Below are 25,607 nucleotides of genomic sequence, written 5' to 3'. Positions count from 1 at the left end.
TATCAAATATATAAATAAGTAAATTGTAACAGTAATATACAATGTACAGGTGATTAAACTGGGTATAAAATATATAAATAAGTAAAGTGCAACAGTAATATACAATGTACAGGTGATTAAACTGCGTATATAATATATAAATAAGTAAAGTGCAACAGTAATATACAACAGTAATATACAATGTACAGGTGATTAAACTGTGTATATAATATATAAATAAGTAAAGTGCAACAGTAATATACAATAGTAATATACAATGTACAGGTGATTAAACTGGGTATATGATATATAAATAAGTAATCAGTCGTTTGATTAGATAAACAATAACTGTATCTTCTCTCTTCTCTCAGGTCACACCTTCACAGAGATCCTGACCTTCCGACCTCTCAGGGATTCCAAAGAGACGTCACTTTAACACACACACACACGCACACACACACACACACACACGCACACGCACATGCACACACACTGACCCACACAGACACACACACACAGACACACACACACAGACACACACACACACCGACACACACACGCACATACACGTGCACGCACACACACACACACACACACACACACACACACACACACACATATATATGCACACACTCACACACTCAAATGTTATATTCACCTCTATGTTAGTGCTGTGTAGATATATGTAAAGATGAACATTTTTAAGTGGTTTGTTAAAATTATTTCTCAATAAACATTTGTCAATTTCAGTCTGTGTTCAGAGTCCTTCCTCCTGGTGTTTAGGACAGTGTGTGTTCAGAGTCCTTCCTCCTGGTGTTTAGGACAGTGTGTGTTCAGAGTCCTTCCTCCTAGTGTTTAGGACAGTGTGTGTTCAGCTTCCTGGTGTTTAGGACAGTGTGTTCACTTCCTGGTGTTTAGGACAGTGTGTGTTCAGAGTCCTTCCTCCTGGTGTTTAGGACAGTGTGTGTTCTACTTCCTGGTGTTTAGGACAGTGTGTGTTCAGCTTCCTGGTGTTTAGGACAGTGTGTGTTCAGCTTCCTGGTGTTTAGGACAGTGTGTGTTCTACTTCCTGGTGTTTAGGACAGTGTGTGTTCAGCTTCCTGGTGTTTAGGACAGTGTGTGTTCAGCTTCCTGGTGTTTAGGACAGTGTGTGTTCTACTTCCTGGTGTTTAGGACAGTGTGTTCACTTCCTGGTGTTTAGGACAGTGTGTGTTCAGCTTCCTGGTGTTTAGGACGGTGTGTGTTCAGCTTCCTGGTGTTTAGGACAGTGTGTGTTCTACTTCCTGCTGTTTAGGACAGTGTGTTCACTTCCTGGTGTTTAGGACAGTGTGTGTTCAGCTTCCTGGTGTTTAGGACAGTGTGTCTTCTACTTCCTGGTGTTTAGGACAGTGTGTGTTCACTTCCTGGTGTTTAGGACAGTGTGTTCACTTCCTGGTGTTTAGGACAGTGTGTGTTCAGAGTCCTTCCTCCTGGTGTTTAGGACAGTGTGTGTTCACTTCCTGGTGTCTAGGACAGTGTGTGTTCAGCTTCCTGGTGTTTAGGACAGTGTGTGTTCTACTTCCTGGTGTTTAGGACTGTGTTCTACTTCCTGGTGTTTAGGACAGTGTGTGTTCAGCTTCCTGGTGTTTAGGACAGTGTGTGTTCAGCTTCCTGGTGTTTAGGACTGTGTGTTCAGCTTCCTGGTGTTTAGGACAGTGTGTGTTCTACTTCCTGGTGTTTAGGACAGTGTGTGTTCTACTTCCTGGTGTTTAGGACAGTGTGTGTTCAGCTTCCTGGTGTTTAGGACAGTGTGTGTTCTACTTCCTGGTGTTTAGGACAGTGTGTTCACTTCCTGGTGTTTAGGACAGTGTGTCTTCTACTTCCTGGTGTTTAGGACAGTGTGTGTTCACTTCCTGGTGTTTAGGACAGTGTGTTCACTTCCTGGTGTTTAGGACAGTGTGTGTTCAGAGTCCTTCCTCCTGGTGTTTAGGACAGTGTGTGTTCACTTCCTGGTGTTTAGGACAGTGTGTGTTCAGCTTCCTGGTGTTTAGGACAGTGTGTGTTCTACTTCCTGGTGTTTAGGACAGTGTGTGTTCTACTTCCTGGTGTTTAGAACAGTGTGTGTTCAGCTTCCTGGTGTTTAGGACAGTGTGTGTTCAGCTTCCTGGTGTTTAGGACAGTGTGTGTTCAGCTTCCTGGTGTTTAGGACAGTGTGTGTTCTACTTCCTGGTGTTTAGGACAGTGTGTGTTCTACTTCCTGGTGTTTAGGACAATGTGTGTTCACTTCCTGGTGTTTAGGACAGTGTGTGTTCTACTTCCTGGTGTTTAGGACAGTGTGTGTTCAGCTTCCTGGTGTTTAGGACAGTGTGTGTTCTACTTCCTGGTGTTTAGGACAGTGTGTGTTTAGCTTCCTGGTGTTTAGGACAGTGTGTGTTCTACTTCCTGGTGTTTAGGACAATGTGTGTTCACTTCCTGGTGTTTAGGACAGTGTGTGTTCACTTCCTGGTGTTTAGGACAGTGTGTGTTCAGCTTCCTGGTGTTTAGGACAGTGTGTGTGTTCACTTCCTGGTGTTTAGGACAGTGTGTGTTCAGCTTCCTGGTGTTTAGGACAGTGTGTGTTCTACTTCCTGGTGTTTAGGACAGTGTGTGTTTAGCTTCCTGGTGTTTAGGACAGTGTGTGTTCTACTTCCTGGTGTTTAGGACAATGTGTGTTCACTTCCTGGTGTTTAGGACAGTGTGTGTTCACTTCCTGGTGTTTAGGACAGTGTGTGTTCAGCTTCCTGGTGTTTAGGACAGTGTGTGTGTTCACTTCCTGGTGTTTAGGACAGTGTGTGTTCAGCTTCCTGGTGTTTAGGACAGTGTGTGTTCAGCTTCCTGGTGTTTAGGACAGTGTGTGTTCAGCTTCCTGGTGTTTAGGACAGTGTGTGTTCAGCTTCCTGGTGTTTAGGACAGTGTGTGTTCAGCTTCCTGGTGTTTAGGACAGTGTGTTCAGCTTCCTGAAGTAAAGAATATAATTAACTCTGACTATAGGAGCTTGACCCCATTGATGTTGCATTGGTTTGTGGCTCCGGAGCCGGATCTAGTATGAGGACCAGTGTGCCGTGATCTTTCCTGATCTATCTATCCTGTACAGTGAGTCATCTGCATAACTGCTTTATCCACTAACTATACATTATTATTATTATTATTATTATCTATCTATCCTGGCAATGTACAGTGAGTCATCTGCATAACTGCTTTATTCGCTAACTATACATTATTATTATTATTATTATTATTATTATTATTATTATTATTATTAGGGATGCTCGATATTGGCTTTTTTACCTATACCGATATTGTCCAACTCTTAATTTCCGATACCGATATCAACCGATATCACATTTTAATGCCGATATCGGCCGATAATATCGGTAGGCCGATAATATCGGACATCCCTAATTATTATTATTATCTATCCTGGCAATGTACAGTGAGTCATCTGCATAACTGCTTTATTTGCTAACTATACATTATTATCTATATCCTGCCAATGTACAGTGAGTCATCTGCATAACTGCTTTATTCGCTAACTATACATTATTATTATTATTATCTATCCTGGCAATGTACAGTGAGTCATCTGTATAACTGCTTTATTTGCTAACTATACATTATTATTATTATTATTATTATCTATCCTGGCAATGTACAGTGAGTCATCTGTATAACTGCTTTATTCGCTAACTATACATTATTATTATTATTATCTATCCTGGCAATGTACAGTGAGTCATCTGTATAACTGCTTTATTCGCTAACTATACATTATTGACCAACCCAGTGCAGAGTTGATCGTATTGACCAGAGAACATCCAAGAGACACTGAGCAGCTACTTCCAGGGGGCAAACAGACTCTACTGACAGAGACACTGAGCAGCTACTTCCAGCGGGCAAACAGACTCTACTGACAGAGAGGAGCAGCTACTTCCAGCGGGCAAACAGACTCTACTGACAGAGAGACTGAGCAGCTACTTCCAGCGGGCAAACGGACTCTACTGACAGAGAGGAGCAGCTACTTCCAGCGGGCAAACAGACTCTACTGACCGAGAGGAGCAGCTACTTCCAGCGGGCAAACAGACTCTACTGACAGAGAGACTCTGAATTATCACATGAGCAAACACACAAAACACACTTTTAATCAGTTCATTGTGTATTTTGTTATTGCTTTTACTATTATGTTGGATTGTGTTGTAAATATTGTGTTTTACTTTTAATGCTTCTGTTTTAGGTGTATGGTTTTATAACATCTTGACAAAAAGGACTACAGTTGCGAATTAGCCAGCTGGCTAAAACTGGCACTACAGTAATGTTGATTAATGTGTACTGTCCTTTTTAAATAAACTGAAACTGACAAAAGCACCTTAAGTGACTACACACCACACACACGCATACTTATTACACACACACACACACACACACTGCTGCTAACAGATACCTTGTATTGTATAGATTGAATATTTACATTTCATTTACATTTAGTCATTTAGCTGAACGCTTTTATCCAAAGCAACTTATAAGTTGTGTACGACAAGTCATCAGGAAGGGTACAACTCTTATCAGCTGAGTAACAATGTTCATCAAAGTGTTGAGTGCTACAGTGTAGGTTAGTTTATTAGGACAAGTGCATGACAGTAAGGTTAGTTAGGGTTAGAGTTTTTATTTTTATTTCAGCGAATATACGTTATTTATTATGTTTAGTTTATAGTTTTAGTGTATAGTTTAATTATTTATAGTTCATAGTTATAGTCTATATTTATAGTTTATAGCTATAGTTATAGTTTGTATAGATAGAATATACGTTGTGTATAATAATGTTTACAAATCTACTACGATTGAGGAGCCGGGAAAAACAAGCATCTCACATTTTTCGGAATGTATGTACATTTAAAAAAGCTGTGACAATAAAAGAATATGAATCTGAATCCGAGAAGAAACTACTCTTCACCTGCTCATAATCATAATCATCATCATAATCATACTCATCATTATAATCATACTCACATTCTCAAGCCGGGTTACTAATATACTGAGCTGCATACTGAGCTGCTAAGGTAAAGTTACTTGATTTCACTTAGAAAACGTTGAAATGACCAGTGACCACCTGTAATTGCACTGTTTACTATTTCATACAGTACTTGGTTTCAATAAATTAACCCAGTACATTTTACTGGGTTCAAACTGACACAAAATGTTGATTTATTCATTATGATCTGTTTGAAAATTAGAAATATAGGCCTCTCTCTTATACATGCCTCCTCCTAATAAAAGCCTGGTACCCGCTACAGTTTAAGCAAATACAAGCCCGGGTCACTATTAGAGGAATTACGGTAGTTATATAAGAGAGAAGCTGGATGTCCCGCCCTCCTGAGGGTCTGAGGTGTGTCACAGGAAGCCATGGGCCTCTGCTAAGAACAGCTGCCTGTTTTCAAAAGAAACATGTATCGTGTTGATGGAACCACAGAACAACCTTCCAGTGTCAAATCATTTTGAAACGAAAAAGACTCTGACACCAGTATGATGTGTTTTAAAACCGTTTGTATTTTAACGTCACAGTGTACAAACACAACTCAAGTCAACTTCAAGTCGCCAGCAACAAGAAACAAAGGCGTTTTAAGAGTTGTAGGTCCGTCGTGGCACAATAATGACAATGTTGATCTGGGCGCCGTGCCGCTGGTCGCAGCGCTGAAATAACATTGATGTAAGAACTCATAGTAGAGACAGAATCACTATTACACTCTGACAACTGGTGACTAATGAAACAATATGCTACTAATAAAACAATGTATACTAATGAAACACTGTATACTACTAATGAAACACTATACTACTAATGAAACACTATACTACTAATGAAACACTGTATACTACTAATGAAACACTATACTACTAATGAAACACTACTAATGAAACACTGTATACTACTAATGAAACAATATGCTACTAATAAAACAATGTATACTACTAATGAAACAATATAACAATGTATACTACTAATGAAACAATGTATACTACTAATGAAACACTGTATACTACTAATGAAACACTATACTACTTAACCAGAGTTACAGAGAGAAAGAGAGATATACAGAGAGAGACAGAGGGGAGAGAGAGAGGAAGTGAAGGCACTTGAGGAACAACATCTTAAGGCAGGTTGTTAGCTACCTACTTCATCCAGCAGGAGGCAGCACATGCTCACAGTTTGGCTAAATTAAAGTATAAATGCCACCATTTTGAGAATTCTCATCTGTTATTATTACTGCACACTTGTCCAGTTGAGATATTGGTGAACACTCTCCCCTAAATCAGAGAGAGAAGTGTGATTTTGAATTGTTTGATTTTACCTGGATGTAAAATCTAAGGCTGGGCCCATCAACGATGATTGGTCCCCTAACCTTCTAGAGCCATAATATGTTTTGTTTTGTTTTGTTTGTTTGTTTATTTACACATATAAAAACAATTACATATATAATACAATCCAATCCACAAAGGGATGTGTAGGAGAATTGCCTAAAAACCCTCTAGGGGCTTACATGTGGCATTCACCAGGAAGCAAAATGACACTGATATTATATCAACATATATATATATATTTTTTTTGAATGGATGTTATTAAACAGACAGGTAGATATGAGTTGTATATTTCTGGTAAAACAAAAACAAAAAAAGCACTGCTGTTGCCACAAAACAAAATCAGGTCACAGATCAGAACCTAGAACACACCCGTGGCCCGGAGTGTCCAGTGAGGAGTCCATCTTCCAAAAGTCCAAATCGATAAGAAACAGAGATATTCCTTGGTGCTAGATGGGAGCGTTCAGAGTCACAGAGACATCCTTGTGTCCACAAGTTCAATCTCCCTTTGCCATTCAGCCGCGAGCCGTGCCCCTCCCTCTCTCGCCCTAACCATGAGGCAGCGTAAACTAACCATGACTCAGCGTAAACTAACCATGATGCAGCGTAAACTAACCACGAGTCAGCGTAAACTAACCATGATGCGGCGTAAACTAACCATGAGTCAGCGTAAACTAACCATGACTCGGTATAAAGGAGGAGTGCGAGAGAGCGGACGTATCGCCGGCCCAGAAAAACAACAACAGCAGAAAAACAGCTCCTTTCATCGGGTCGTTTCAGTCGCAGGGTTCGTCCGGCGAGCCGACGAAGAAACAGATCTGTCTGGGGGAGGGGCTGGGCGTGCGCGGGCTGGGGGGGCTGGCGGGGCAGGGTGGGTGGTGGTGATCGTCCCAGTGGTTGTCCAGGTGGGCCACAGAGGAGAAGGGGTGGAGGCCCCCCCCCGTGTGTCCGTTGCCCTCCAGGGAGGGGGGGGGCAGGCTCAGGCACTTCCTGAGGGGGGGCTCGCTGTGGACCAATCACATTAAAGCATAAGAAAGCAGCCAAGAGGCCTGAGTGAGAGAGAGCCAGAGCAGACTAGACTTGATTGATTGATTGAAAACTTTATTAACAGATTGCAGAATGGGTACAATGCAGTACAGCTCAATACACACAATTGTTAACGGGATGCAGACCAGAGAAAGACTTTCGTCTTGTTTACATCAGGGTCCCCCATTTTCAATTCATCAAGAGTTTGGTTTGCTCTTTCTTTCTTTCCAGAGATTCAAATATTTAGGAACCGTTCACAGGGGAACAGCAGCCATTTAAAAACAATAGTGCATATTATTTATTCAGGGGGTAATAGAACATCTTAAAATGAATGTTAGGACTGTTAGGACTGTGTGTCTTAATTCTCCTGTGTTTAAATTGGTTGTTTTCACTCAAGGGAGGCTAGCTGTACTCCCTCACTAGAAGGTTCTGGTAGGTTCTGAATCCACTAACATGTCATTTCAAGCCCTGCATAAGACTGACTTCATTCCCATTCAGATTTAGTTCTGATTAAACGTGGAGAGGTGTGACAAACATGGAAGACAGACAGGACACGTCATGTGACAACATGGAAGACAGACAGGACACGTCATGTGACAAACATGGAGGACAGACAGGACAGGTCATGTGACAAACATGGAGGACAGACAGACAGGTCATGTGACAAACATGGAGGACAGACAGACAGGTCATGTGACAACATGGAAGACAGACAGGAGACAACATGGAAGACAGACAGGACACGTCATGTGACAACATGGAAGACATACAGGTCATGTGACAACATGGAAGACAAACAGGACACAACATGGAGGACAGACAGACAGGTCATGTGACAACATGGAAGACAGACAGGACACGTCATGTGACAACATGGAAGACAGACAGGTCATGTGACAACATGGAAGACAGACAGACAGGTCATGTGACACCATGGAGGACAGACAGACAGGTCATCTGACAACATGGAGGACAGACAGACAGGTCATGTGACAACATGGAGGACAGACAGACAGGTCATGTGACAACATGGAGGACAGACAGACACGTCATGTGACAACATGGAGGACAGACAGACAGGTCATGTGACAACATGGAGGACAGACAGACAGGTCATGTGACAACATGGAAGACGGGACAGGTCATGTGACTTCCTCTCTCACCTGTGTGCTGTGGCTCCGCCTCCTCTCCAGGTCTGTCTGTAGACGTCACCTGCCACCCCGTACAGCCAGCGCATGTCAGCCGGTACCTCCGGGATCCACTCCACGAGCCTGGGGTCCGAACAAAACAACAAGAAGTTTAGCATCCAACCAGAGTACAAATGTAACAGTAAAGTGCAACAGTAATATACAATGTACAGGTGATTAAACTGGATACAACATACAGTATATTAATGAGTACTACTGAGTAATAGTGCTAATCAGATGTAAGTATTAATACGTACAGTGATACAGGTATAAAGACACTATGGTAGTAAGTCATACTGGCCAGCAGTATAACTAGTAAGAGTAGGTAAGAGATATGTACAGATATAGTATATAAAGCATTATTGTACATGCTATCATATAATATATATCAACAGTCTGGTAACAAGACAACAACACAGTCAAGAGCCTGGTAGGCTGGTAAAGATATGCCTCCTAAAGTGTGTAAACGGAAGTACAGGAAGTACAGGCTACAGGTTTCAACAAAACAATTATAGAAACGTGTGAAGTGGGGCGGCTAAGTGGCGCAGTGGGCAAGGCACTCGCCACTAACGCAGGAGACGCTGGTATCGAGCCCAGCTCTCTGCGTTGCTACCGGCTTGGCTGGCCGTCATACTAACACAATTGGCAAGTGTTAGAGGGTGGGAAAGCCGGTGGGTGGGGATTGGACGTTGTGGACAGCGACTCCTACAGGTCGGTTGGGTGACGCCAGTGTGGCGGAAACAGGAAGTATCGGGGGCAGCGTGAGCCTCCCATGCGTTACTCCTCGCCACTGAGAGATTGCGCTGTTCAGGTGAAAAGATGCGACAAGCTGCCTCCTCGTGTACCGGAGGGGACACGTGATGCAAGGCTTCTATCCTCACTACAGCCGACCAGTGGGAGGCATAGTCTAGCAACGTTCAAGACAGGGGAATTGGAATTGGATATACGAAATTGGGATGGGAGAAAAATTGAAAATGGGGAGAAAAAGTGGATAAAAAAAATAAACTTGTGAAGTGCACAATATTTCCTCGTTTAAGCCACTGCAACGGCTTTGCCTGAAGAATTTACTACATGACCGGGACGTTCTAGCTTGTTTGCCGACAGGATTGGGGAAAAGTTTGGTCCGTTCGGAGGCAGCTTTCAGGGGAAGTACATACACCGGAAATTCTACCCCACAGACACTTTCGATCGTAGTGCTTTACCAGGCTTTATCTCACAGAGATAAAACTGGGAATGAGATTAACAGCCTGGACGCTTATTGCTTAATAACAGCGGAGCAGTGCTGCCGTTGCTTCCGCGTTTTCCCTGATTGGCTGCGACACGCCCCGCGGCAGGCGCGGCAACCGCAGAGCGGAGCGGCAGAGCTTGACGCATTATGTAACCGCCCTAATCCGCCATGATTTTCATTCGGCGCTCAGCTCACCTGGCAACGCAGCGGTCCTGCGGTCCGTTGTTGACAAGTTCGAATCCCATAAATTTTTTTTTTTTTAACATGGTTTTTTTTTTTAACGTGTGTTCTTTCGCCGGTTAAGGTTAGGCATGGTTAAGGTTAATGTTAAGGTTAGGCATTGTTTCGGAGTTGGTTAAGGTTAGAACGGTTAAGTTTAGGCGCTGTTAAGGAGCTGGTTAAGGTTAGAGTTTGTCTTAGAGAATGGCAATATTCTTTCTATGGTTAAGGTTAAGGTTAGGCATGGTTAAGGTTAAGGTTAGGCATTGTTTCGGAGTTGGTTAAGGTTAGAACGGTTAAGTTTAGGCGCTGTTAAGGAGCTGGTTAAGGTTAGAGTTTGTCTTAGAGAATGGCAATATTCTTTCTATGGTTAAGGTTAAGGTTAGGCATGGTTAAGGTTAAGGTTAGGCATTGTTTCGGAGTTGGTTAAGGTTAGAACGGTTAAGTTTAGGCGCTGTTAGCTTAGAGAATGGCAATAGACAGCCTATTTCCGCACTGCCGCTCTCCCGCGTTGCCGCGGTCACATGGTCAAATTGTCACATTCTTGCACTGCTCCGCTGTTAAAAATTAACACGCAGCCTGGACAACAACACAGTCAACAGCCTGGTAGTCCTTTAGTCCTGGACGGACAGTTCTCTCAACTCCTTGTCACAGTTTGACCACTAGAGGGAGCCCCTGTGTAGTGTATTGGAATCCAATAGGTTAGTTAGCTTCACTGAATTGTGTTTACAAGCAGTGGGGAGAATAGGGGCTTCCAAACAGGCCCCAGAACAGTAACAAGACATTAAGATGTTGGGAGATTTAATGAAATGCTTGTTCAAATCATGACTTTTCCTAATTTAATGAGGACAAATGGATAAACATAAAATTAACATGATGATGTGTTTTCAATGTCCTGTACAAGTTTCAAGTTTCTTTAATAGTTGTCATATAGAAGTACAGAATACTTTTATACAAAATTCTTCTTACTGTTACGCTCCAGAGACTGTGCTAGACAAGATAAGTACACACACTTCCTACACTACAATTTGAGGCTGTTTAACTGTATAAAACATAACAATGTCAACATTTTACACATATTTGTTTTGATTGTTTTGGGATGATATTGAGGTGACTATTACGTAAAAAATTATAATCTTAATCTGTTTTAGAGCTCATAGTTCACACGGGGGAGGGGACACTACCCACGGGAACTCTATATAGTACATTTCACAAGAACTCTGATCTTTCCAGGAACATGGGGGCGGGACCATATGGTTTGCGCAAGGTCATTGGTAGTTTACGCAACGTAGGGGAGGAGCAAACATACAACAGCTTTGCACAGCAAACTGACGGGCTGACGGACTGACTGACGGATGGACTGACTGACGGATGGACTGACTGACTGACGGATGGACTGACTGACGGACTGACTGACTGACGGATGGACTGACTGACTGACTGACGGATGGACTGACTGACTGACTGACGGATGGACTGACTGACGGATGGACTGACTGACGGATGGACTGACTGATGGATGGATGGACTGACTGACGGACTGACTGACTGACTGACGGATGGACTGACTGACTGACGGATGGACTGACTGACGGATGGACTGACTGACTGACGGATGGACTGACTGACGGATGGACTGACTGACTGACGGATGGACTGACTGACTGACTGACGGATGGACTGACTGACTGACGGATGGACTGACTGATGGACTGACTGACTGACGGATGGACTGACTGACTGACTGACTGACGGATGGACTGACTGACTGACTGACTGACTGACGTTGTTCTTGGTAATTTACACAACACGGATAATAATAATATCCACCTGGTCCACCATGTACAGTAGCTCACTACTAGCTTAGCTTTCTACTGAGCGCACAGAGAGGAGATTGGTGCCTATCTTCTTGTAGCACTACTAGCTTAGCTTTCTACTGAGCCCACAGAGAGGAGATTGGTGTCTTATCTTCTTGTAGCACTCTACTAGCTTAGCTTTCACTGAGCGCACAGAGAGGAGATTGGTGTATCTTCTTGTAGCACTACTAGCTTAGCTTTCTACTGAGCGCACAGAGAGGAGATTGGTGTCTTATTGTCTCGTAGCACTCTATGATTGATTGATTGATTGATTGAAAACTTTATTAACAGATTGCAGAATGGGTACAATACAGTACAGCTCAATACACACAATTGTTAAGGGGATGCAGACCAGAGAAAGACTTTCCTCTTGTTTACATCAGGGCCCCCCATTTTCAATTCATCATAACATATGACATACACGACATACAGATAGACAGTACTGCTACATCTATACATTTATGACATACCAGATTTACAAATACAGTACTGTTTGTGATACAAAAAGAGTCTAAAAAAGAGAGTATATATTTGACGTAGAAACTGTACATTGGAGGAGGTTGGGTAGGTGGGGTGGGAACTGTACATTGGAGGTTTGTGGAGCTCCCTCTGGTGTTGTGGTCGTGGTATTCACTGACCTTTGGGAAGTATTTCGACATGTACATGGGTACCTTAGTCGTGTAGTAGTGTATCTTGTAGACCAGGCCCATTGCAAGTTGCTGTACTCTATCGTCTACTCTAAGCCATCCTAGGTAGTCAAAGTGGGCAGGGGTGAGGTGGGTTCTAGGAGTAAGGTCAAGTAGTAGTCTGACCAGTTTGTTTTGTGATGTTTGTAATCTTGTTTTTAGCGCCTGTTACAAAGGGTCAGATTAAACCGAATATATATATTTATTACTTGAGATATATTGTATAGTATTTGTATATCGTCTGATATCCCTTGTATATTCTTTGTACATATGCACGGAATATCCCTTTACCTAGTACAGGCCAGACCATAATATTCGTTCTCCTATTGGACAGCGATCCCCTAGGCGCCACGGCCATACCCCCCAATGTCTAGTTCAAAGTCACCGCTAAGACATGTCTGGACATGCCCGGTTCTGCGCAAGAATACGAGACAGAAATAAGGCTGGTACTAGATTGTTCACCTTACGTATAAATACGTCGCAGGTGGATACAGCAGTTAGTTACCCAATAAGTTGAAGCCTCACACCACGATACAACGTGCTGTGAAGTGGGCCCGTTTTGCCCCGAAATAGAGCCTTGAGACCGCGTGCAAATTGATAGCTGAAGTGTCAGAGTTTAACGCTGGATCGTCGAGTTCGACCTATTCTATTATTAAGTAATAGTCTATTATGTATAGTGTATCGTGCGGCTACCGTTCTACAGTGACCAGCATTACCAACGTTTCATCGTACCGAGCTAGTGTGCTTATCCAGGCTGGGCGGCTTAACCTGGTGCCGTCATCCGAGGAGCCCTAGACGAGAACCGTGTGGATATGTACACTGGATAACCTACCCGACGACTACAGAGCCCTTTTCGGCTGGATTATATTTGCTTTGATTGATTGATTGATTGAAAAGTTTATTAACAGATTGCAGAATGGGTACAGTACAGTACAGCTCAATACATACAATTGTTAAGGGGATGCAGACCAGAGAAAGACTTTCGTCTTGTTTACATCAGGGTCCCCCATTTTCAATTCATCATAACATATATGACATACATGACATACAGATACAGTACTGCGTCTGCTACATCTATACATTTATGACATATCAGATTTGCAAATACAGTACTGTTTGTGATACAAAAGTGTCCAGCAAAGGAGTGTATATACATTTGGCATAGAAACTGTACATTGGAGGAGGTTGGTTGGGTGGGGTTGGGTGGGTTGGGTGAGGGCTGTACATTGGAGGTGGGGGGGGGGGGGGGGGGGTTGGGAAGGGGAATCGTCTGTAGCTGCTGGAGCGGAGAATCGTCTACACCCACTGTTGTGTGGGATTTACCCTGTGAGGAGCACCGTCGAGCCCGCCTCTAGTACTCTGAGGCTGGCTAGCTTTCCTCCATGCGGCACTGCATACCGGAGAATAGCTGTTGTTCGTCTACGGATCAAGGGATTATTGCACTGTCTCCTGTACCTGGAGTCTCCTTATTCCTCGTTGACCCAGACTTTCTGCGACCGACAAATCCTCTCCCCTGCTGGCTTACAACCGGAGGGACCCCTTTTAGTGTCTCCAGCTGATCTACTAGTGTACCATATATAATTCTTATGATACAGGTGGTATTAATTATCTCCTGCGTAATATGCTCATGGACTTACGCTCTTGACCTATTCATGCACATTCTTCGCCTTACAAGCGCAACTCTCAATCTTGATAAGTAATGTAAGATAATCTTCGTGCTGCTAATAAATATTCTTCTAAACCGTATTTCTTGTGAAGCCGTGTTATTGTGGGTGTGTTCATCACATATACCTGTGTACTGTATGGCCAGTAGTAATGTACATAACGCAGTAGTGGTTTAATGATACCATACTTATTCAATACAGTCAGGGAATTGTACCCCTCAGTTACAGCGCCTTTGAGGTGCTTTGGTACCATGAGGTGCAAGCATAGTCGTAGTACCCTTGAATGAGTGCTCCTGCCAGAGTCTTCAGGGTATTCTTGTTTACCAGAGAGGAGATCCGGTACAAGAATCTAGTTCGTTGGTTGACTTTTTTGATTACATTGGATGCCATTTTGTCACAGGAAAGATTTGCCTCTAGGATGGAACCTAGGTATCTAATTTCATCTTTCCTTGTGACAATATTGTCACCCACTGTAACTGAGAAGCCGTCGGTCTTGCTGAGTTTGTTATTTGATCCAAAGAGAATGGACTCTGTTTTACCCAGGTAAAACAGCTAGCCAGGTGCAGATTCTGCCGAGTTCTGAGCTGAGGGTTTTTACAACCTGTAACTTGTTCTTGTCAGAGACCAGCAGGGCTGAGTCGTCCGCGAACAAGAACAAGTTGCAGTCACAAGCTGACGACATGTCAGCTTAGCTTTCTACTGAGCGCACAGAGGGATTGGTGTATCTTCTTGTAGCACTACTAGCTTAGCTTTCTACTGAGTGCACAGAGAGGAGATTGGTGTATCTTCTTGTAGCACTACTAGCTTAGCTTTCTACTGAGCGCACAGAGAGGAGGTGTCTTATTTACATTTAGTCATTTAGCTGAGCGCTTTTATTTTTAGAAGTTCTGTACGACAAGTCATCAGGAAGGGCACAACTCTATCAGCTGAGTAACAATGTTCATCCAAGTGTTGAGTGCTATCTTCTCGTAGCACTCTACTACCCTAGCTTTCTACTGAGCCCACAGCGAGGAGATTGGTGTCTATCTTCTTGTCTGACTCTGGAGAAGACGGTTTGTGCGTTTCCCATAATGTTGGCGTGTTCCGTTAAAGTATCACAATGCATATGAATGAATGAATGAATGATTTTATTTCAGTCTTTTTTTACAAAGCATAGTAGTAGAACTTCCAAAAAAAAGAAGAAAATTAAATGACCGAAAAGGTGTAGGCTGAAGCCGAGGCTTATAATTGCCTACCCTTTTTACATTACACTATTTACACATGTAGCACTTATGTCACTAACAGTAACAGCTGTTCGCCACGGGCACAGTTATAGGTTCGAATGAGGAGAGGAGTAATATGCACAATTAAAAGAATAGTAGACCAGAGACAGAGTTATAACAATGACCGGTGTTTTAATTAAAAGCGCGCTAGCTAGGTAAGGGATAATGTATGGCTACGAGGTCATCGTCGCAAAATAATTGACCGACACGGAGTTTAAAATACCGAGGCGCCGCGCCGAGGTGTTTTAAACGTAGTGAAGGTCAATTATTTTGCGACGATGACCGAGTAGGCTATACATTATCCCGCTTATTACATGGCTAACTTACTAACAATATACCTAATTCATTTGACAAATCGCAGTTGTTCTGTGGCTCTGTCAGCCCAAATAAAGTGATTATTATTATCGCGGGCAGCCTCTGTGTTCTGGCTCCGCTGTGTTCTGGCTCCGCTGTCGCTCCGCCCCCTGTCATCGCCGGCACGGCAGTGTCTAATTGCACTGAAACAGTGTGTCAGTGGGCTTGATTGCGAACAGCTGCGCTCTGCGGTCATTATTGAAAAATCTGCGGTCATTATTGAAAAATAATGACCGCAGTCGGGGGGCTGTTGACCAATCACAAGCAAGCATTTCGGCGAATGTGAAAACGCCATGTAATAAACAGTAATAATGCATACAGACGTAAAGTACAGTAGTGGGTTGAAGTATCCCTTTTTGGTTCTTTCAGTAACCTCTCCTTTTGGGAGGGTTAGTTCGATATCAAGTCCTAGGTTGATTGGATCAACACATTAGGTTCGGTTCAGACGTCTCTGAGGTTATCTCTAGCTAAAAGCTAGGTTCAATGTTGGATATTGGATGTATCCTTTTATCATCAGTAAACTCTATATCAGTTTATCATTAGTAAACACTTTCATTTCACTCAGAATGAAGCTACGTTAATTAGCTTAACGTTATTAGCTTGTAGCATAGAGATAACCACTTTGCACACTCGACAAATGAACAGCACAATATTGATGAAACTCACCAAAACCGCAGGCTACTTTAACTGCAACGCTTCTTCGGTTTTGCAACTGGGGGAATCTTTTATAACTGTTTGATAACTGTTTTTATCATGCTATTTTGTCTCGTTATCCAGCAACATACAGCTGCGTCATCTCCGTGGATGTGTGTGTCTCATCTGCGTAGTGCAAGACTCACCTGCTGTAAAGCAAGGCGTGGCTGAAGTAAATTAAAGGGCAGTGCTGTAATTCAAAGGATTTGGTACCCAATAATATTAACTACTTATGTTCTTACATAATAGCATTAACTATTTATGTTCTTATTCAATGGCATTAACTATTTATGTCCCTATGACTAAATACGGTAGTTATGAATCTGAAACCTGGGTTACACACAAACAAATACAAAAAATAAACATAATTCAGTATATCATTTAGCAAAAGTTACAAACGTTTCATAGTTTTATGTACAAAATGTATACACATTTATTTATGTTTATTTTTTTAATACTTTTTTTATATATGTTTTTCTTTTTCTTTTTTCTTTTTCCCTTTGTCACTATTTGAACACAGCTATGGTATAGATAAAATATAACTAGGATAATAATGAGGTTTTATATTTATGTATCACCTTATATTTGAGTAATTTCTTAAAAGTATGTAGCGAACTACACATATCACTGTACGTCATACTGTATACTACCTACCTATTGAGAAACAATAGAAACAAATTAACAGAACTGAAAAATAGTGTCCCCTCTCCGGATTTCTGAAAGTATTTGGAGGAAACCTCAAAATATATATGATAAAAATATCCGAAAATCCATCTCAATGAAGAACTCCCAGAAAAGCGGTCGTTTTTCATAATGAATTCTCAGATATTTGGTGTCTGGGTCGTGATTGACGGCCTGCCCTTCTGCTGGTGTTATTTGTGGCACATGGGGCTCCGAGAGGTAGAGGCTTATTTTGGTTGCCTTTGAATTCCAGCTCTTTATTATTGGTGACAGAGTCGCTGGCTTGGCGTACAGTAGGTGGACGAGGGGCTGAGGTGTTTGGTTTGGAAGGCGTGGGGGTAAAGTCATATCGTTAAGAGGTCCACGAGCATCAGAGGGGCTGTTTTACACTCACATTGGTGTTTTGTTTCTCTGAAGGGCAGATCAATCAGCTGCTTGGTGAATCACGGATTAAATGTCCTCGTTGACCCTCTCACAGTCCAGGTCAACGCCCATCTGTCTTTCTCATGCTAGAAGAAATAACCCCACCTTGTTGTCACCTGTCACTCAGGCACCATCAGTCAGTTTTGTCAAACCACCAAAAAACCCAGAGTGAAACGTCACTAGACTGATGAGGTTGCACCTTTACGCCCCCTATAGGTGGTTTCAGGGTGACAACACTTTGATCATTCTCAGGGTATATTTGACTCTCCGTTTGACACTTGGGCAGTGAGGATTAGATTAGATTCAAATGTATTAAAATGTGTGGTAGTGAACGGGTTAACCTTCTGTAGTGTGGTAGTGAAAGGGTTAACCCTTCGTCGTGTCTGTGAAAGAGTTTAACCTTCTGTATTGTCGCAGTGAAAGGGTTAACCATTTGGTAGTGTGGCAGTGAAAGGGTTAAAGGTGCACTGCACAGTTTTAGGAGGAGGGGGGGGGTTGTTTACATTCACCTGCAGTTGCATAGCCTGTGATTAGTGTGCAAAACTAATCTATTTGACTATAGATTATAGATTTGACCAGTATTCTACTATACAGTCTTAAAATTATTCTCTCTTACCTCGTCATCATAAAGCAAAGCAAAGTCACGCTGAGGCATCGTGAACAAAACGCAGCGTAGGAAGTGCAGATGATACGTCTTGGAATATCGAATCTGTTTGTAAACAGGAATCGTGGGCCGACATTGTTTCAGGTAACTTTCTAGCTTCAAACTGTTTTTCCGGGGATCCAGTTTCCCCCCCAAGTTTGTTTATTCAGTTATGCAAATATACAATGGAAAATCTACTTCTCTTCTAGTTTCAAATCTCTCTGCCAAAAACGGCACGGTCCACCTTGGGACACGTGGGCAGCGCTGTCTAACACTGACGCCCTCAGCACTCATTTCAAGATGCTTACAGAACTTAGCCTATGATCCAATCACATCTCAGCCACACCATGTGCCTGTCCTCTATACTTGTTTAGATTAGATTCAATGTATTGTCATCATACGGCACAAGTACAGTACAACGAAAATAAGTTTGGCATCCAAACAGAATGCAAATGTAAAGTGCAACAGTAATAGACAATGTACAGGGGATATAAAATACATAAATTAGTACTACTGAGTAATAGTGCTAATCAGATGTATGTACAGAGTTGTATTATATAAATAGAGACAGTATGGCTACTACTGGCCAGCAGCGTACTAGTAAGAGTAGGATGTACAGATATAGATATAGTAAAGGACTATGTGCAGGTAAGTGCAAACAGGTGAGGATATATATATATGTGGTGTAAATAAATATATATATATATATATATATATATGGTATATACAGCATTATAGTACATGCTATCATACAGAGCTATGGGTTATGTGTAGCAGTAGGGCTGCACGATTCTTGCTAAAATGTGAATCAGGATTTTTCTCTAAGAATTGAGATCACGATTCTCTCACACAATTCTTATTTTTTCAATAAAATCATTTCTTGCACTCTTTCTTAAACAGACAACATAACATATCAAAGTGCTTGACTTAAACTTAAACATAACATATATGAAAGTGCTTGACTTAAACTTAAAAGTCTCTTGTAACATACAAAATAACTCAAGTCAGAATCGTCATCATTTAAAAAAGTTAAGTAAGAAGTAAATTATTTTTTTTAATTATTATTATCTTTTATTAAATAAATCGTCATAATTTAGAAATTAGATTGCATAGGTCTATGAATCGAGATCGCGATTTCATGCAGCCCTAATGTGTAGGTGTACAAGCAAGTATATGAGGGGTTATATATGCAGGTATATTCAGACAGATATGAAAGATGAAAGCTTAGCATAACAGTTTTGGTGGGTTGCGCCAACACCAGTGGCCGGTGTTTATAGGAACAATGACAGGAAGATGCCATTTATATCCCCACACTTCAAAGAGATATGCAGGAGGAATGCCCTGTTCTCTCTGAGACAGCTGAGGGAAGGCACGCAAAGGGCCAATCACCTGTGTGGACCTCCCTTGAGCCAATCATGTGGCATTCCAAACAGGGACAGGGTGGGGGGGCTGGGTGGCTGGGGGGTTGGTATGGGAGGGAGGGAGGGGGGCTAGGTCACAAACATTTGGTGGGGGGAGGGGTAAACATCAACATCAACTCAAGGGACACCAACAAGCTCAACAAGCTGGTGAGGAAGGCTAGCTCCGTGGTGGGAGTCGAGCTACCTAGACTTGAGGTGATGGTAGAGAGGGGGATGATAAGGAAGCTGGATGCCATCATGGAGAACCCCTACCACCCCCTCTACGACGAGCTAGTCAAGATGAGAAGCTCGTTCAGCCACAGACTCATTCCCCCCGACACTCAACTAACCGCCTCGGACAGTCCTTCATACCAGCGGCCATCAGGCTCCACAACAGTGGGCAGCGACTAGCAGCCTCCAGGCCCCACAACAGGGGGCAGCGACAGCGACTGCTATCAGACATTGACCTGGGACTTATAGGAACCCAAGGGGGACAACGTAGACTACCCTGGTACTTTGATTAATGTATACTCAGTAGATAGTAAATTATAACACTACCTCATGCATACTGCACCTTATGTGACACTGTGAATAATGTGAATATTCCTCAGCTAGTCAGATAGTAAATTATATTGACCATATTGATCAAATTGTTTACACTGCCTGTGTTGTCTTTTACTACCTGTATACTGTGTTGTTTTACTACCTGTACCCCTCCCCCCATGCTGCTATGATGCCTGAATTTCCCCAAGGGGATCAATAAAGGAATATCTTATCTTAGACGATGATGAACATTCTCAGCTAAGTGCTATTTCCCCACTTGTTGATTATTGAGGCTATATTTACAGTGAGTGAGCAAGTAAGTAAAGCTATATGTGTACAGCAGGCGTTACAAAGGGCCCGCACAGAATCAGGAGGCGATCAGAAGGCCAGTCTTTCCAATGCGGGCGCATGAGATATTTCAGTGTTTTTCACTGTGACTTCCTACCCACACACCGCGTGAAACGTTCGAACCCGCGCGCTTGCTTGTTTTTGTGTGTTGTCGAGTCACAAATCGGGGGCAAAGTGTTAACTTGAACTTGAACTTGAACTTGTGTTCTTTTTTATTCTTCCGCAAGTTCTCTCCTCGACTAGTCGAGCGGAACGGGACAGATCCAGCAACAGGAGGTCTTTGTCCTACAGTATGTGTTTGAGTTGGGAGGCTGGAGCTAACCAGCGAGCTCCCGTGTTTACCCCTCCCCCCACCAAATGTTTGTGACCTAGCCCCCCTCCCTCCCTCCCATACCAACCCCCCAGCCCCCCCACCCTGTCCCTGTTTGGAATGCCACATGATTGGCTCAAGGGAGGTCCACACAGGTGATTGGCCGGCAGACACTGGGGTCTCGGTTGACGTGAATCCCCTTGTGATATTCGGAAGTCTGATGCCATTTAAGGAAAGTGTGGCCTAAGGGGTGTCTGGGAGTTTTCCTCTCTGGAGATCTGGATAGCAGTCATGGTCAGTAGGTATTTATTATCAATAATTGTTACAAGTCTGACGGTAATTAATTTGATTCTAAGTAATGGCTTAAGGATTCTCTACCAGGCTATCTTCCTCCTAGTACCTAGATAAATAACTAATCATGTGTGTCGCAGGTGAAGAGAAGCTTGTTTACATTTTACATTTACCTTTTGTCATTTAGCTGAATGCTTTTATCCAAAGCGTCTTTTACAAGTTCTGTGCGACAGGTCAGCAGGAAGGGTACAACTCTAACAGCTGAGTAACAATGTTCATCAAACAGTGTTGAAACTTGGGTGCTGCAGTGTTGAGTGCATAGTAGTAGAGACATGTTAGTATAGTAGGAAGAGTGCATGATAGTATAAGACAGTAGTGTTGAGTGCATAGTAGTAGACATGTTAGTATAGTAGGAAGAGTGCATGATGGTATAAGACAGTAGTGTTGAGTGCATAGTAGTAGAGACATGTTAGTCTGCGTCAACCTCCAGCGTCAACCTCCCACCTCTTGCAGAGACAAGTCGCATTTCTTTCCTCTCTCCCAAGGCCTTCAAGGCCGTTCCTACCGCCGCCTCTACTGCACCATGGAGCCTGACGCTGCTATGCCCTGCTTCGTGCCGGTGGCCGGACTATACTCAAATCAACTCTAAATGGATCTAATCAGTGGATTGCATATTTTCTTCAAGAAGCAGAATAAGGCTAACCCTCTCTGCCTATTGGGACATCATAATTGGGCTACAAACTTGAAGACGTGGTATTATTTGGATTATCGAAGCTTTTGGACTGCAATAAGAAGATTTTGGATCTGTTTACCGCGCACAGGATCTACCAAAATGAACTGATAAGACACTTGGACACTTGGACTAATAATGCATTCAGTCATTTGGACGGAGTTGTTAAAACTCACTCCACTCAAATCAATAGAGTTATATTCCACTCTATTCAAATCAAATTTAAAGGGACGTGGCTGGGATAAATTGTGCCAGTCAGTCAGCCAAAACAAATTCTTGGACCAAGGTCGAACCGAGAGCTCTGGAGTCGAAGGCTCTCTGGGAGATAAGAGTGGCGAGCGGCGTCCCACAACCCCAATCCCTAGTCCCCCCCCCCCCCCCCCTTCCTCTGCATTGGCGCTGCACTGTTGGCTGCCTCGTGTGAGGGAGACCTCCCCCACCCAGGACTTGGCTTGTGCACTCCCCCCCACCTTCCACCCCCCCCCCCCCCCTACAGCCCTGTAACAACCCCAACCCACTCCCCCCTCCTTCCGTAAATGGCGCTGCCTATGACGGCTGCCAGTCTGTTTGCGGTGGTGAATATGCATATGTTTGTCTCAAGGCTCTGTACCATTATTACTATCTAAAATGTAATAATTGTGGAATATTACTGTAATGAGCTGTATGTGTATGATCCAAGCGTCCTATGATCCTCATAGGAGCATAACAGAAAAAGCATTCCATGTGAAGGTATTCTGTATCTTTGCATGTCAACTAATAAAGAAACTTGAACTTGAACTTGAAACTATATTTCAAACAGGCACTCCATGTCAAAAAGGTTGCTGACCCCTGGAATAGACCACCGTACTCAGTGAGGATATCATCCACTGTATTCGCTTCTGTCTGTTTGCAAGCTGATGTGGGCTGTCTGTCGACCGGTTGTCGTGGAGATGTGAGCTGTTCCTGCTGCTCTGGGGATGTATGAAGGGCATTAGCAATCTTGATTAGCCCAAGTTGACTGGCAGTGTCATATCCGAGTAAACTGCCATTATTTCCTTGTAACACATGGAATGTTGTAGTTGTGAACTGTGATTTGGACTCCACCAGCGAGGTGAATTTTCCCAGGGCAGGTAGTGGCTTACGAGAGCCATAGGGAAATATGGGAACAGTGCATTTGGTGAGTGGGGGCTTATATGTCAGTCTCTGGTAAGTTGCCTCATCAATGATATTTACAGTTGCCCCTGTATCCAGCATCACATTTATTTTGCAGTCACCAACCTTTATGTTTGCATGTGGGAGGTCTGATCTAGTTTGAGAAAGTGTGTACAGATACTCCTCAGAAGATTCTCTGTCTGCATGTGTTGAGTTTGGTGTGATTTCCCTGTCACTGGTGTGCATATAATGCACTTCATGTCGGTCTCTCTTTTCCCATGGTGCTCTGGTGCCCCCTTGTGGTCGTTTGGAACGACAGCACTTTGAGAAATGTCCTTGTTTACCGCAGGTGTTACACGTTCTCCCCCTCGCTGGGCACGGTGTTTCCTCACGATGGGGAAAAGTGCCAGAGCAATTATAGCAACTTTTATTTGTAGCTCCCCTCCCCATATTCATAGCCAAAACATCTTCCCTCATGTTTCCTTGAGCCGAACTGTGTCGTGTTTGCTCCATTCCTGATGCTTGAGTCTCGGCAAGTGCCATGGTTCTAAGTACCCAGTGATAGTAGCTCAGTCAGCGTCATCGCCGGTTTCTGTAGTGCTTGACGTCGCAGCTTATTACATGTGCACGTCTGGATAATCATCGTCTTGATCTCTCTTCCAACATCAGAAAACTCACAGGTTGCTGCTAGCTGTCGCAGCCTAGTGTGATAAGAGTCGAGACTTTCTCCAGCCAATTGTATAGCTTGTCTGAATTTGTAAGTCTCGTATGTGACGTTGAGTTTAGGGGAAAAATACTCACTCAGTTTATCTTTAGCTTTTTTATAGTCTTTTGCGTCACCCGTGTCTGACAGTGTATCAAAAATGTCCTGTACACCTTCCCCTGCATAATGTAGAAGCATCGCACGTTGTCTTGTTTCATTCTTGACATCCAACGCAACAATGAAATTTTCAAAACGCTGTATCCACTTTCTCCAACGTATAGATGAGCTGTGATCGTCACTTGTATCAAAAGTAGGGAACGATGGTAATGCAGCAGCCATGGTTATACAAAAATATAACTTTAACTCCTCGTCGCCAGTGTAAAGTTTTAGAATGAAGGCTCCGACACATTGATTCCTGGTTTGACTCTTTATGAACGTCTTCAAGCTTACAGACACATTCCTGCTGTTATGGCTAGAACTACCACAATAACAATACTCCCGCTGCTTCTCCGTAGTGCACTGACAAGATCACCCGAGTGTCTCGCTCTTGAGGAGTAAAACCTAGAGCGCCCTCTATAGGTCAGAACTAAACATTACCAAGCTCAATGAACATTATGAACATAAAGTCAACTATGTGAACCATGGACATTACAACCCTCCTTTCCTTACATTTCTTTTCTTTAACAATAACTACACATTAGTTGAACTCAACAATGTATTTTAGAACATTATTACATTATGCACATTATTCAAAGTCAGTGAGGTATGATGGGGGTCTTCTGCTTTCCCTCACTGGGTACCTGTGACCAGGTGGCTGTGGCCTGGGGCTGTCAGGGCATACACGTTCTGCAGTGTAGTGAGGATCTATTTCAGTCCAGTCTATGACACCTTGCATGTCAGCTGATTGAGAGTGGTGATCATCCACCTTAGGTAAAAGTGTCTCGCTCTTGAGGAGTAAAACCTAGAGCGCCCTCTATAGGTCAGAACTAAACATTACCAAGCTCAATGAACATTATGAACATAAAGTCAACTATGTGAACCATGGACATTACAGTAGAGACATGTTAGTATAGTAGGAAGAGTTGGTTAAGGTTAGAACGGTTAAGTTTAGGCGCTGTTAAGGAGCTTAGAGAATGGCAATAGACAGCCTATTTCCGCACTGCCGCTCTCCCGCGTTGCCGCGGTCACATGGTCAAATTGTCACATTCTTGCACTGCTCCGCAGTTAAAAAGTAACACACAGCCTGGACAACAACACAGTCAACAGCCTGGTAGTCCTTTAGTCCTGGACGGACAGTTCTCTCAACTCCTTCTGTCACAGTTTGACCACTAGAGGGAGCCCCTGTGTAGTGTATTGGAATCCAATAGGTTAGTTAGGCTTCACTGAATTGTGTTTACAAGCAGTGGGGAGAATAGGGGCTTCCAAACAGGCCCCAGAACAGTAACAAGACATTAAGATGTTGGGAGATTTAATGAAATGCTTGTTCAAATCATGACTTTTCCTAATTTAATGAGGACAAATGGATAAACATAAAATTAACATGATGATGTGTTTTCAATGTCCTGTACAAGTTTCAAGTTTCTTTAATAGTTGTCATATAGAAGTACAGAATACTTTTATACAAAATTCTTCTTACTGTTACGCTCCAGAGACTGTGCTAGACAAGATAAGTACACACACTTCCTACACTACAATTTGAGGCTGTTTTAACTGTATAGAACATAACAATGTCAACATTTTACACATATTTGTTTTGATTGTTTTGGGATGATATTGAGGTGACTATTACGTAAAAAAATATAATCTTAAAAAAAAACATCCCTCTGCTTTAGAGCTCATAGTTCACACGGGGGAGGGGACACTACCCACGGGAACTCTATA

At 42.9% G+C, this 25,607-nt stretch overlaps 2 protein-coding genes across 2 annotated transcripts in view; one reads left to right on the top strand and one right to left on the bottom strand.

Annotated features, from left to right (window-relative positions):
• Positions 1–722, top strand: part of mapk12b (mitogen-activated protein kinase 12b) — a 29,697-nt gene extending 28,975 nt beyond the window's left edge. Inside the window, exon 12 of the mRNA XM_084330682.1 lies at positions 351–722. Coding sequence (XP_084186808.1) covers positions 351–415 — 65 coding nt within the window. The 3' untranslated portion in view covers positions 416–722. The remainder of the gene's footprint in view (positions 1–350) is intronic.
• A 5,292-nt stretch (positions 723–6,014) lies between these two features.
• pnpla3 (patatin-like phospholipase domain containing 3) overlaps positions 6,015–25,607 on the bottom strand; it is a 38,142-nt gene continuing 18,549 nt past the window's right edge. Inside the window, exons 8-9 of the mRNA XM_084330659.1 lie at positions 8,538–8,645; positions 6,015–7,353 (exon numbers count right to left, since the gene is read on the bottom strand). Coding sequence (XP_084186785.1) covers positions 7,125–7,353; positions 8,538–8,645 — 337 coding nt within the window. The 3' untranslated portion in view covers positions 6,015–7,124. The remainder of the gene's footprint in view (positions 7,354–8,537; positions 8,646–25,607) is intronic.

Source organism: Notolepis coatsorum, assembly GCF_963971535.1.
Source record: "Notolepis coatsorum genome assembly, chromosome: 15".
NCBI lineage: Eukaryota > Metazoa > Chordata > Actinopteri > Aulopiformes > Paralepididae > Notolepis > Notolepis coatsorum.
Note: the sequence above shows the minus strand (reverse complement) of the source record. Positions and strands in the feature narration are given on the sequence as shown.